The sequence below is a fragment of the Ammospiza caudacuta genome, chromosome 8, assembly GCF_027887145.1.
Source record: "Ammospiza caudacuta isolate bAmmCau1 chromosome 8, bAmmCau1.pri, whole genome shotgun sequence".
In the NCBI taxonomy this organism is placed as follows: domain Eukaryota; kingdom Metazoa; phylum Chordata; class Aves; order Passeriformes; family Passerellidae; genus Ammospiza; species Ammospiza caudacuta.
In genome coordinates, this window is record NC_080600.1 from 33,245,742 (window position 1) to 33,259,562 (window position 13,821).

The 13,821-nt window shown below is 43.4% G+C and overlaps 1 protein-coding gene across 1 annotated transcript in view; it reads right to left on the reverse strand.

Annotated features, from left to right (window-relative positions):
- Nucleotides 1–13,821, reverse strand: part of SEMA5B (semaphorin 5B) — a 177,171-nt gene that overhangs the window by 102,627 nt on the left and 60,723 nt on the right. Inside the window, exon 3 of the mRNA XM_058809538.1 lies at nucleotides 10,249–10,348. Within this exon, the coding sequence (XP_058665521.1) occupies nucleotides 10,249–10,348 (100 nt within the window). The remainder of the gene's footprint in view (nucleotides 1–10,248; nucleotides 10,349–13,821) is intronic.

A 13,821-nucleotide genomic window follows, 5' to 3' on the forward strand; every position in this document is an offset into this window, starting at 1 on the left:
ATGAGTGAGGCTTGTTTCACATTTTCTAACTCCTCACACACCAAGTAGGTAAGAAAACCTCTCTATATATTTCAGAATAACCCTTGCTATAAAATTTGGAGCTATGACAGCCCACATGCTGACCACGACCAGAACCTCTCAGGACTTGGACATGCACACAGAAACCAACAATATGCTGCCTTAACTCAGTCTCTATCACTACCTTACATCTGCTCATTTGTTGCTACTTCCCTCCACCTTATAGTAGGTGTAAGAAGTTCCCCCTTTCTTCCTTACAGGGTAGGCTGTCTTAAGCTCCCTCTCTTTCTAGGCAATTACTCTGCAAGTAGAAGCAAAGACAACAGAAGCTGATAATAATGTTTGATCATGCATGAAAAATACACGTTGAGAGAATGTTGTGGTTTAACCCCAGACATGCAACCACTCACTCACTCCCACCCTCCTCAGTGGGACTGGGAGGAGAATTGAGAAAAGGTAAAACCCACAGGCTGAGATAAGAGCTATTTAATAATTGAAACAAAGTCAATTGTTGTTGTTGTTGTTGTTGTTACAATAATAATGAGAAAGAGGAATAAAGCCCAAGAAACACAGGTGCTGCACAATAAAATTGTTCACTCCATCCTGCCCAATGCCCAGCCCATCCCCCAGCAGCAACTGGCCCCTTCTAGCCAACGGCCCCCAGTTAATGCATGATGTTCCAGGGTATGGGATATCCTTCTGGCTAGTCCAAGCCAGCTATCCTGGCCACCCCCCTGTCTTCTTGTGCATCTGCTCCCTGGCAGAGCATGGGAAACTGGAAAGTCCTTGACTTAGGATAAGCACTGCTTAGCAAAAACTAAAACATCAGTGTCTTACCAACATTATTCTTATACTGAATCCAAACCACAGCCCCGTACCAGCTATGGACAAGAAAATTAACTCTATCCCAGCCAAAACCAGGACAGGGAAAGTTGAAAAGAACTGAGTGAAGAGTTACTCTCCCTTTTGGGGACTAATATTGCACTGCTCCCGTCATGCAACACAGCCTGGGTGAGGAACTGGAGCCTCAGATGGGCTCATGGTGCTCAGGGAAGAGGTTCTTTGTGAAAATAAAATAAAATAAAATAAAATAAAATAAAATAAAATAGACTATTTCAGTAGAGAAATGCTTCCTCATGCTCAGTCAGCACCTTCACTGTCACACTTTTGAACCATGCCAGTGCATCCTATCACTGGATGCCAGGAAGACGAGATCTGCATTTCCCTCTCCCTTCCCCTCCTCAGGGTGGGATTGTGCTGCAGTCAGGGTCCAGGTCTGCAAGAGGCTCTCACAACTGTCACAGAGTAGATAATCAGAAAAACAATTAACAGAACTTTGGTCCTTTGGGTGATATGAAACAAGACACAGAATTATGCATATGACAACTAATGCTCCCTTCTGGCACTCCTGGAAGCCACGGGCTGGGGCTGAGCCTCAGGCTAGGAGCCAGTAACTCCTGTCAGCTCTTCCTATCCTTGCTCCTGGAGGCCTTAGATATACTTTGTACTTTCACACTACATGGCAAACACAGCTTAGTCATGCCTCATGACTCCCAAGGAGCTGGTTAGTCTCATTGCCCCCCTTACACTAATGGAGAAAATGAGCCAGAGAAAGGTTAAATGACCTTCTCCAAAGCACACAGCAAGGCAGTGATGGAATTGAGATCAGACCCCAGGGCTCCTGGCTACCAAATCTCATGCTAGATTAACGCACAGTGCCTGCACGCAGGTCCAGCTGTGGCTGAACTTTTCAGATGGATATCCACATTTCTGAACTAGCCAACCATACCAAGAAACCCAGCTCCTGAAGGATGATTCTGGCCTTTGCTTTCAGAAGGAGTTAATTACATTCCTGGTCCAGAGTGTGATGTGACAATCTGTTTGCAAATGTTACCCCAGTGGTTCATTTGAAGCTCCTGGCAAACACTTGCTGGAGAAAAGTGGAGGACCAGCAGCTACCCTACAAGCTGGATCCTTATTCACCAGTAATTTTGTTTCTATTGAAGAAAAACTTGTCCAATACATCATTCTTCCTCAAAAATCAATAGATGTACAACAGAGAACCATACTAAATGGCAGACAGTAATATGATGCAGTTGCTGTATGAAGCATTGCTTTTCCCAATGCAACTTTTCTCGGTTATAAATTCAGCTGGAGCTAGAGAAACAACCTCTTAGAAGAGGATCCTTATGCAGGCAGCATATCATTTGTATTAAACAGCTTCCAAATCAAGCCAGGGGCTCAGCTACTGTCTCTGTGTGGCACTGAAGCCCAGTTAGTACTTCTCTGTGGAAACAAGGATGAAATTCCTCTAGATTGCATTCAGTGGAAAACTACCATCAGCTTTAATGGCACAGGGCACATGGCACAGCTATGCTCCTCTAGATGCTGCATATTCAGGGCCAACTCTAGGAAGAGTCAAAAGAGGCAGACACAGCTGCAGAGCAGGCAGGACAACAGCAAAGCTGAGGCACACTTGGGCTATGCCAATATGCAGAAATCTAGATAAGATGGATGCTGCTGGGGAAGAGAGAAGCAGAAAGGGGATTGGATTTTGGATTTACAGCCTTGTCCCCTCTTCCATCAGCTTGCAAAGGGAACAGCAGGCTGGCTCTGATGTCTCTGGCCCTTCTCTTTCCCCAGGGCAGGAAAGACAAAGCCTCACTGCAAGATGATTCCACATCTTTGGGGGTTATAGTATTTGCTATGCTCCTGAGACACTTCAAAGAATGGGGATTGGGATTTTTTTTTGTAATATTGTTTGAATATATTTATCAAATGAGGGTCAATTTCTTTTTTTTTTTTTTTTTTTTGTTTTACTATATTTTCTTCCCTCTTTTTCACTAGATGAGTTTCTTTAAAACCTCAGAGAAATGAGACAAATTTTCAAAGTGCATGTGTGGGTTTGTTCTTATTTTTCTGGAAGAGTGACTCCATCTCTCAGACCATCACATATTATCCCACATGCCACCTCAAGTCTTTTTTGACATGTGGCTGACAGCTCCTCTCTTCCTCTCTCATCCAGCTGCACGTTTATATGGTCCCAAGACACACAGAGACCTTTGCTCTCCTATTTGCCCATCATTTCTGTAAGTCACAACATAAAATTCCTCTTCTTCTGATGCACTGATTATTGTTCAAATCTCCCCTGGCAGCCTCCCCACCTGGCTACTTAGGCTGATAAACATCCTCAGTGCTCTGGATGTACTCAACATGACTTGTATGTAAATACTGATGGACTTGGCTGGTGAGATTAAGTTATTGCCCAACAATCCCTACTCTTTGCTGGGTTTTTATACCTCTGCAGTGGCACAGAACAGTAGGCTTAGCACCTAAACATCTGGATGTAAATTGGTATGCAAACCACTGTGGTGAGCCATGCCATACAAAACTGACACATCTCTACCTTAACCAGAGCAAGAGAAAGTATTCTCAGCAATGCAGAGGAAAATTGCTCTGCAGCCCCATTCTGTGATGCTGTAGAACATATTATGTCCAAGTCTCCAAGGCTTTTGCCAAAGTATCCTGACCTTGTGTTTGCACCCATCCCACTCTCAGAAATGCAATCTTCAAACTTAATTATTCTCAGTGCATTACTAAAGCAAGTGAGCCTCTCATGGGTGGCTGCTTTCGTGATAGGGTATCACCAATTTTCATTTTATCTGGAATATGAGATATTTTTCTAGTGAGGCCTGCAATTTGCTGTGTAAAGATGCTTCCTATCAGTCTCTGCTGCACGAAGATTGCCTTTCACACAGCACTAGCTGTGCAGGCACTGGCTGTGAAAGTGCTCAGCCCCACAGCACTGCTGAGGTCACTTGCAGAGGGGTGGGTGGTGCTGCCTTGCAGGCAATTTGAAGGAGCAGCTGTTTTCCCTGCTGACAGAGATGACAGACCAGAGACTGCCACTGCCTCACCCTCTTCTCCATGTACAATATTAATGTGCAAAACTGCCCCTTTGCCCTCCTACAGCTGCAGCTTCTTCTGCACAGTCATCCTTTCCAACAATCTGACAGTGTTGCAGTATAGCATTTAATTTGATTTATTTACTATGAGCTAACTAAAATTCATGTTCTTTGCTTGAAAAAATGCACAAATTTTAACTAAGAAAAAGCCAAAAGCCACTTTGAACAAAATTTGGACCAGGCTTTAAACTTCCCAGAATCCCATAATTACAAAAACTGTCCTTCATCCTTTCCACACCTTTTCCCCTCCTCTCCAAGGGATATAAGTCAGGAACAGCATAGATTTAGGGTATGCCAAATTTACACTGGTTGCAGACCAGAAGAGGAAAGCAAACCCTATAGGTAAAAAAAGGACACCCCAGTGAGGCTTCACCCTTCACAATTTATACAAGGGCTGAGCTGACCTCACCTGGCAGAGTATCAGAGAGGAAAATCTCCCTTTGAACTATCCCAGGCTCAGCCAAGGAGGTTAAAACCTGCACTTTAAATCACACTTTTGTTCCCTTTGTAAAGAAACTGTGCACCCCAATTATGGATTTAACTAGCTGCAGTGTCTAATGACAGCTTTCTCACCTTCACTGCATTCTTCACGTCACAGGTCAAGCAATGCCTTAAAATAAAAAACATGGTCCTTTGAAGGTTTCTGTTAATTTCAGAGACTGATTTTGGGATTTTTTTCCCCTCACATCACCATGTTATCTGCCCCTCTCCAGTCTATGATACAAGGATGCAACTTTAATTAGAGCATTCTTTTGTCTGATAGGAAAAATCGCAGTGAGAAGGAAGGCATTTGTTTCTCTCCATTTCTGTGCACTAGTGCTTTCAGCTGCCCACCTATGATCAGGATGTAATCAAAAAAATTATCATGCTCTTTGCTTGCTCATGTCCTCATTAATACCTCCACTGGCAAGGTAATTTCTCAGCCCAATGTGACTTAGTAGGGGGTAAAGCTGGCATAAGACTGTGCAAAAATAGCCCAAAGCCACCAGAAATGGTTCAGTCCATTTGTTTCAGAAAAAAACTGAGAAAAATCCTGTAGTCAGATGCTAACAGGGACCAATGGCACACCACTCCTGGCTGTTTGAGGACAGGCCTGTGGACTACACAGCTGTTGGCTGTGCCCATGTGGTTGTGCCCAATGCTGACTTGTGTGCATGTGAGTCTCTCTGTGCTGTAAGAGACTTGACTTTTCTGGCCATGCTGAAGCCACACTTTCCCAGTGTTAGTGCATGGGACTCACAGGCTTTCATGAACACTTTGCGTCTTTGGAGAAGCAAGGCTAAGAACAAGTGATTAAAATAACCAATACAAGAGTAAGGGGTCCAAATTACACCTCTTTCATAGATTTTCTGAGCCCAGAGAAGAACTTTGGCTCTGTCCACGTTAGTCAAGTGCAGACTGAGGTTGTGCAGACCTTGACTGGTATCTTCAGAAAGTGCAGTCTCACTGCAGGAGTAGCTGTGTTAGGTGCAGTACTGCACTGCTTTTCAGATATGCTACATATTCATGTGCCACAATATCACAGTCTTTTCACAGGCAAGGTGGCTCTTAATCCCTCTTGGCCTTGGATTCCAATCCACAGTGTGAAATTATTAGTGCTTTCTTGCCTCACTGAAGCCCTGTGAGAAGAAATGTTGGTGAGGGGCCCTGATCATTTAGCAATAGTAAGTATTGCTGACAGATTTTATACTCTGTGGATCTGTGGAACTACTCTGACCCAACTGCTGCCACTGAATTTCCTGGTTTGCAAAATATTTTTTGCCTAGACATTATCTATGGAGACTTAAGGGTTTAGTGGCAGCCCAGATGTGGACAGGATTGAATGTGCCCAAGGGTAAGAGTGATATTTTCTGACAAGCACAGGTTTTGAGCATTTTACTGCAGTGCTCTGGAGCATTCTGCCAAACAGGCAGGAAAGAGCCTGTGTTCGGCCACAAATCTGCATGTAACCTGGTTCCTGACAGAATAATCAATCATACACCAGAGACTTTCAATAAACTCAGGGTGCCAAACCTTCTGGCTGAGGGTCCTAGAATATATTTACAATTTACCATATTTCTGCAAGCTGCAACTTGAAGGAACTCTTTTGGGACATCAGTCATTCTACACAGCCTTCAGCTCCTAAGCCTACATGATCCAGACCTTTTTCAATGCTTTTATACAGCCAGAAGCATAATAGTCAGAAAAGGGTGTGCCTAGGCTGCTTCCCCTAAAACAACACTTGAAATTTCACACAGCACCTTCCCTGCTCCCCAAACCAACCATATTGATGCTCCATCCCTGGAAGTGTTCAAGGCCAGCTTTAGTGGGGCCCTGAGAAACCTGATCTAGTGGGTGCCATATTTGTCCATGGTGGGAAGGCTGGAACTAGATGATCTTTAAGGTCCCTACTAACCCAGGCCTTTCTATGACTCTGTGATATCTCCTCCCTTGCACCTATCTACTTGGCAGTAACAGGCACATTCAGATCAGCTCTAAATCAAGTATGAAAATCACCTCTGTCCAGCATCAAGGCTTGCATCACCTGCAGCTAAGCAGGTTTACATTTATTGCTGAGAAGTCTGGCAGTCCATAATGATGTGCACTTTACTTGCCAGTTCTGAGTCCCTGATGCAGCTTTTGCTCCCTCCTCTCTACCTCTGGGCTCTTGTTGGTAACAGCCAGTTGTGACAAGGGCTCCTGGGCTGCACTTCCTTGTGTGACAGCCACGGGGGATGATCTTTTCCCATCTCCTGTTGGAGCTGACAGCCCTCTTGGCAGGCAGAACAGTGGGGGCTTCTGGCCATGATGTTTTCTGGCTGGTTTCCCTCAGTAATACCTCCACTCACTGTGAATGGCTGACCCTTGTAGCCCTGCCTCTCGCATCAGCTGCCTCACCAGGCTACGGCCCTGAGCTCACACCCCTGTAGTTTCCTTCTGAGAAAAGTCAAATGTTTCCCTTCGGACTTCCCAGCCACCCTCTGTACAGTCATTTGTTTGGGTGCCATCCTCCTGTTGTCCAAGCTGTTTCCCTTCAGCTTGCTGTTGTGCCAGATTGTCACATGGTGTCTCAACCACCCTCCTTCACACCTTTTTTGTTGTCCTCACCAGGGAGCTCTTGTGAAGTATGATTTTTGGTCTGCTTCCAAGCAGAGTCTTTCACTTTACTGGCTTCTGTCTGTGCCCAGCCAGCAATGAGACAGTCTTGAGGAGTAAGGCTCCTTGAGGAGGTGGAATGTCACAGCTATACCATGTCCCTCCTCCACAAAACTCTCACTCCCTGGGGCCTGGGCACCCTGCCTACAGCACAGGTGACACAGCAGAGCACAGCTTCTCCAACAGACAGGTGAAATTACTCTGACTGTATTTTCAATTTTTTTCTCACTAATAATGAGGTCTAGATTATAGTTTTCCCTCCCATCAAAGTAAGCTCAAATGGCGATCACTTGTGCTCAAGAGCTGAAAAAAAGCAGCAAATATTTCAAAACAATCACTCATTCACAGAAGAAAAACAGTACATTAAAACACTAACACTATACCCAAAACAAAAACAAAACATGTGAACTGTGAGTCAAAATGAAGGTTATGAATTTTTGAAATGTGTGTTTTTATACTTAATGAAATGTGACTCATAATATCGGGAGTGTAGATTTACAATGTTCTAAACTATTCATATCCTTTCTCTCAAGTGTTTGGATTTTACAAATGATGTGACAAGTAAATACGTTGCTTAGAAACCATGGTGGGCTTTTGAAACTAATTCTTTTGTTTCTGGGTTTTTAACTTGGCAGGTGTTTGGTGCAGTGGAGTTATCAAACTCCTCTGGTTTACTCTCAGACAGCACCAGTCATTTAAGGAGGGCTCTTAGATAAGGATAAAGCTTAAAAATCCAAGTCTCATGTTATTCTAGCTCCCTGTCTGCATGGCATGCCCTGAATACCTCTTACAGTTTCAGTCACGCTGTGTCCAATTCCTGAAACCAAAAACTCTTGTGAACCCCCGGGTTTTCTAGGAAGTATTTTCTGTGAAGCTTTGAAACACAGGACAAACTAAGCCAAAGAGATGCTGTGGTGAGGTCATACTGCTTTTAAATAGAGACAGACAGAAGCAGTCTGAAATAATTTATAACTCTATCATCTAAGAGAATGTTAACCAGGAAATTGAGAAGTGGGAGTACTTATAAACGCCACCCTGATCCCAAACTCCTTCCCAAACCCCAGAATAGCTGGCATTACTACTAATATGATCTACAGCAGCACATTTAAACATGGTTAACATTTAAATTTAGGTTTCATAAATTACACCCTGCAAAGATGGATAGAGACAGCTCCTATCTCTTTGAGGTATTGTTTCATTTGCAAATTCAAGCAGATGGTGCACGAGCAACTAATGACTCAAAAAATCACCCCTAAAAATAGTCCAGAACAAGGTGTGGATTTATCAGGGAAGGAGGGAACAGAAAAGGCTTTACTTCCCATTTCTCAGGCACAGCTCCAGCAGGAGCTCAGTGCACCCAGAGCCGTACAGCAGCAAGGACCCCATCCACACCCCATTTTCAAGAATCTCTCCCTGTCACCTTCCACAGGGTGGAGTTGAGATGAGGAAATGGGTTCAGCTCTCCCCACTTTCTCCACACCAAGCATGTGTATCCAACCAAAAAAAAACCACCCTGGGAAATGACATCTTCATTAAATGTACCCTGCACCGCTCATCGCAGCCGTGCAGCACCACTGAAATGTTCAGTGTCCCAGTCAGGTGGGTAGTGCTTCATGAAAACTGACTTTTCCAAGCAAATTCTATAAATACTTGTCACTGCTTCCTCATGAGGCCATACCCTGCAATATAGTGTACCTCCAGCGGGAAGCCAGCTTTGCTGTCACTCCCCTGTTTGCGATGATGTTGTACCCCTGTCTAACCAGGCTCGTACAGACTCTCTGGGAGGCAGGGAGTCCCTCCAGGATGTGCTGTGGGGTTTGGGGAGTGGTGAGGGACTGCGTGGGGAAACCTGCCGTGCAGTCCAATTATGTAAACCACAAATTCCTCAGAGCACCGTGCCTGAGCAATGCCTGGCAGAATGCACTGTTCACAGCCATCCCCAAAGCAATGCTGTTCTGAAGTAATAAATATTAATAATTTCTGGTTAAAGATCCCAGCACAAGTAAAGACTCAGCTTGAAAAGTAAAATGTTTCTGTATGAAAAGCAGGAGGGCCTCTGGCAATTTGAACAGCTACAGGAAGGTAAATGTTATTATTTACTGCACATATACAGGCAGAAAATGTATATTAAATCACACTTCACTTGTTTCTGTGAAGCATAAAACTCTCCTTCTGCTACATATCTTGCTGTTTTCTCTTGCTCATACCATGAGTTCTTCCACCTCTGTTCCTCATGTCCCTGTCCTCTACTGCTGAATACACTGGGAAGAAAGCACTCTCCCTCCATTTTTGTTAAGAGCAGAGATTGATACCACAATGTTATCATATAAAGTGCTATACTTTAACTGATCTGTTAGCCCATGCTTAGTATCTTTTTTTTTTGGCTTGTCTTATCTGTTTATTATGCAATAAAAAATAGTTGCTGTTGGGACTTGTGACTGAACCACTTCTGACATATATTATTTCACTGAAGCATAGGTCTTTTCTCCATTACAAATGCAGCTCTAAATGTGTAAGACCTTGCCTGTGCTTATGTGTTTCCCCTCTCCTCTTGTGACATCCTAAATAAAAATAATATTTAAAAATAAAGGAAAATATATGATAATTATATACAACGGGCTAGAAGAAAGAGTTGCACCAGAACACACTGGGTGAGGATCTGACCACATCAGCCAGATGAAGCTACCAGATTCTGAAGTGGATTCTAAGAGAGAAGAAAGCAACCATTTACCTTGGCTCTATCACTTACTCAAATGTGTGCAGATGAACCTGGTTCTGAGTGAAAGTCTTGCCATGGCAAATAAACCATAAAGTCAAATTCTGTGCTGGCAGAGGGATGATGCAGAATGATTTACTGTAGCTCTTCTAACATTCACAATACTGAGTGAGATGCCAGCATTCTGCTTCATTAACCAGTCATTTTGATAGCATCTTTTTTTTTCTTTTTAATTGTAGTAATTTTCTCTTCTTTGCAATTATACTGGATGTCTAAATCCCTCTGCAAAATTGTAGCTTTCTTTTTGAGTGGAAACTGGCCACATAAGCTGGATACACACTCTCCTCTGAAGCAAGAACCTGAAGGGAAGGAGCTTGAGCAGCAACCCTAGACTCATCAAAATATTATCTTTACCTTGCTCCCACAATGAGCTGGTTCCTGTTGGCATCCAGTGCAAGCTGAGAAAAGTCAAGCACACCTGGATAGGTGAAATTCGACACCCAGGGCTTCAGATCTGCAATGGAAACAAGAAAGCAGAAAACAGTAAAGCTGCTCCAGAAGCAGTGAGTTCACACAGACATCCACTAATGGATTTCCTACTGAGTTATCTGTCAGGGGAAGGCTAATTAATAACCTCTTTAAAGGGTTTCTATTTATTCTGATTTTTGGCAGAATGTGCAAAAATCCCACACATAAACACAAGGCCGTCTCAGCAGTTGTTTTCACATCCACAATGGAGTGTCAGTATTGGTTTCAGAGACAACAGCAGCTCAATTTTACTAAGTTAAAACTGAGGAAACATCTTCAGTGTCAGGATTAAGTGGTGTAAAGGGATGAGGCTGCCTGCCATAACACTTCCCCAGCCTTGTCTTCTGTGCTAATCAAAGGGAAACTGCTGCCTGCCAGAAAGAGAAGGTTGTGCCAACTGATGAAGAACCAAGTTAGGGAATACTAGTGATCGGCACTCAAGACCTGGCTGCTTCAATGACAGATTTTGCCTTCTCTTTCAGGTCTTAGGTTCTCTTCTATGTTTCACTTTATCTAGCATTTCACAGCCTATCAGCTAAATCCTTCCTTCATTTTCACATGGTGGGATGTTGGGTGTCATCACAGCATCTTTGTGACTGAGCAATTGCAAAGGCTTGAGACTGACTTTATCAACTGCTTTGGATTTGCCCATCTAGGCAACTGTCCAAAAATGCAATCATACAGGTTAAGTGCAAAGCAATAGATCTGGCTACGCTTTGCTCAGAGAGACAGAGCTCTTTCAGAAGTTACATCTGTTAACATCAACTGAGCAATTTAGGGCAGGAAGTCCTGTTGTAAGAAAACAAAACAAAACAAAAAACCCCCACGTTTTAAAAGAAAAAAGGTGAATTACTACTTTTAGGGTACACTCAGGCATGATGCTAGGGCATTCACAGCATCCTATCTTTCAATACCACCACCAACTTTGACCTTGTGTATATTACAGATCACAGAATTTCAATTTCCCACCTTACACCTTTATTGCACAAAATAACTGGGAATAGATTTAAATATGTCTTTCAGAAAGTCACCCAGCTTTACTGTGAGGACTTCTCTTGAGAATTTATTTTGTTAACTACTCTGGCTGTAAAATATATGGACAATACAAAATACCTCAGAGGGCAAGGCACAGATGAGACCAAATCAGTATGACTCTAATCCCTCTATGACCTGTTGACAAGTAGCCCTGTCTCATTCAAGGGCTGGTTGTTGAAGATCCAGGAGGCTCAGCATGGAAGGTAATATCTCCTGGTCTCATGCCAACAGGATACCACTACACAGGCCGATGACCTGATGACTCATAACAATAATGATGCAGTTCAGACCAGTTCAAGACAGCTCTGAAAAAACATGTTCCACTGTTATTTTATAACCCCAAGGATAAATGGAGAAGTCTCACTGAAGGCAGTCAGGTTTGAACACTTTGTTGCAGGCATTAGTTTCCCTTTCCACAGGGGCGAGAGGACAATGCTGATGAGGAATCTCACGAAGGCCTGTGGTGTCTTGGCATGCTTCACAGGAATACAGATGTGCAATGATTTGAAACCTTTGAGGTAGGAATTTTTGTGGTGCAATTTCAAGTCCTTTCTCCCTCCCTCTTTCCAAAGCAGGATCTTGACATGGAGCTTCTGCCTCTGCCCTGAACACCACCATGTTTCAAAACAGCTCCTACAGTCCCTCACCACAGAGCTGGACACCCTCAGGCCTGGCCCCATGCCCTGCCTAACTGGACACTGCCAGGGCCCCTCCAACAGTGAGACCTCCATCCTCACAATAATAAAACTCTGCTGCTGGGGCTGGAGGGTTTCAGCTCTTCTCAGCATTCCTGTCACGCTGTGTAACCACACACAACACGTGTACCTCCTCTGCTCTTCAATGAAAAGGCATGAGTTAAGGAATAACTCCTCTAACCTTCAAGCATCCTCCTACACTCCTCTGGGACCCTTAATGATGTACTAGCACCAGGGAGGCACTGCAGTTTCACCTCTGGCATTCTCCTAATGGGACTATGACTTCTTTTTCTGTAGCTCTTTAGCTGCAGAGACATTTCTGAGCCAAGTAGCAGAACCAGCAACAATAATACCTTTCAGGCAGGTTAGCTGGCTGAGTGCTGCAGATCTTCTGGCATTTCTCTTGGTGATGGGGGTAGGATTAGAGAATTGCTATATAATGATGATACCTTTTAAGGATCCTGCTTTTAGACCATAATTTCTCTTGTCATTTTACCTCCTCTTTTACTGACTCTTTCCTGCTAACTAACCCACTATTAGAGTGCAGTAGCAGGAAGAATATTTCTTCATCTGCTGCTCTAAGCAAAAGCTCATCACTTCAGAGAGGTACACTCATCAGTGCTTCCTTTTAATGGCAAGCTCTGACAAACTACAGGTAAAAATAATTTTATAAAAATTAAAGGCAGTAGTTTGCTTGAATCTTTCCAAGTTGGCTCAAATGTCAATCAAGCCCAAGAAATAACAGGCACTGTCTTGATTTCTATTAGTACTGCAGGTGGTACAACTTATAAAGAAACCCTTCCCAGTTATTAAATTAAAGGCTGAAAGGCATGCATCCTCATAGCAAAATTAAGCTTTTATAGGCATGTAGTTGGAGATTATTAAACCCAGCATGGTCCCACATAACAATGTATAAATGCAAGTTGTCAGAATTAATGCCAAATGGCACATTTTCCTTCCCAAACTTTTTTCTTCTTGTTAAGAGGGAATGCAACTACAACCAAGAATCAGGACATGAGTCTTTTTTCATTCAACACATTAAAATCTACTGCTCAGACCACAGGCATCCCTAAAACATTTTCAACTTCACTCTGAAACTAACTCAGTACTTCAAGGTAAATGCTGCCCTAGGTCCACCCCATATTAGCTGAAGTTTACACATATGGACCCAATGAACTCCAGAGATTGCTTGTATTTGACCTTCTTCTGAAGGTTGATTTTTCCAGTGTTGACTCTTTAATTTGACTGGAAACCTTCAGTGCTGGGGTATGTTTACATTTGCAAAAGTATCTGTTTAAAAACAGTATGAAAAATTAAAAACCAAGGCTCTGGCTTTGCATGTCGGCAGCAGGAGATGGAAAACTTGGAACCACATGGCTTAGGGGCAAAATGTTCATCAAGGCCTCCTTTGTGCTTCTCGTCTCTAATCATTTCCAGGGCGTTAAAGATCTGTGCTCTCACTTCCTCCACATGAAAATCAATGAACAAAAGTTTAATAGTTTCCAACATCATCCATCTCCAGCTATCTGATTCAGAACCTCTAAAGCTCAAGGTGGCTCAGGTATCCAGCTGCAAAGAACACAAGGTTTTGAAGGAAATGTAAGTCTGCAGGCACAGCGGTGCTCAGCCATTCTGCAAGCCTAAGGCAGGGTGAAAAGAGGCCCTCTGCCATTTCAGAGGGTGGTCCCTGCAGCCTCCAGCACACTGCTCTGCTCTGACTTCCTGAGAG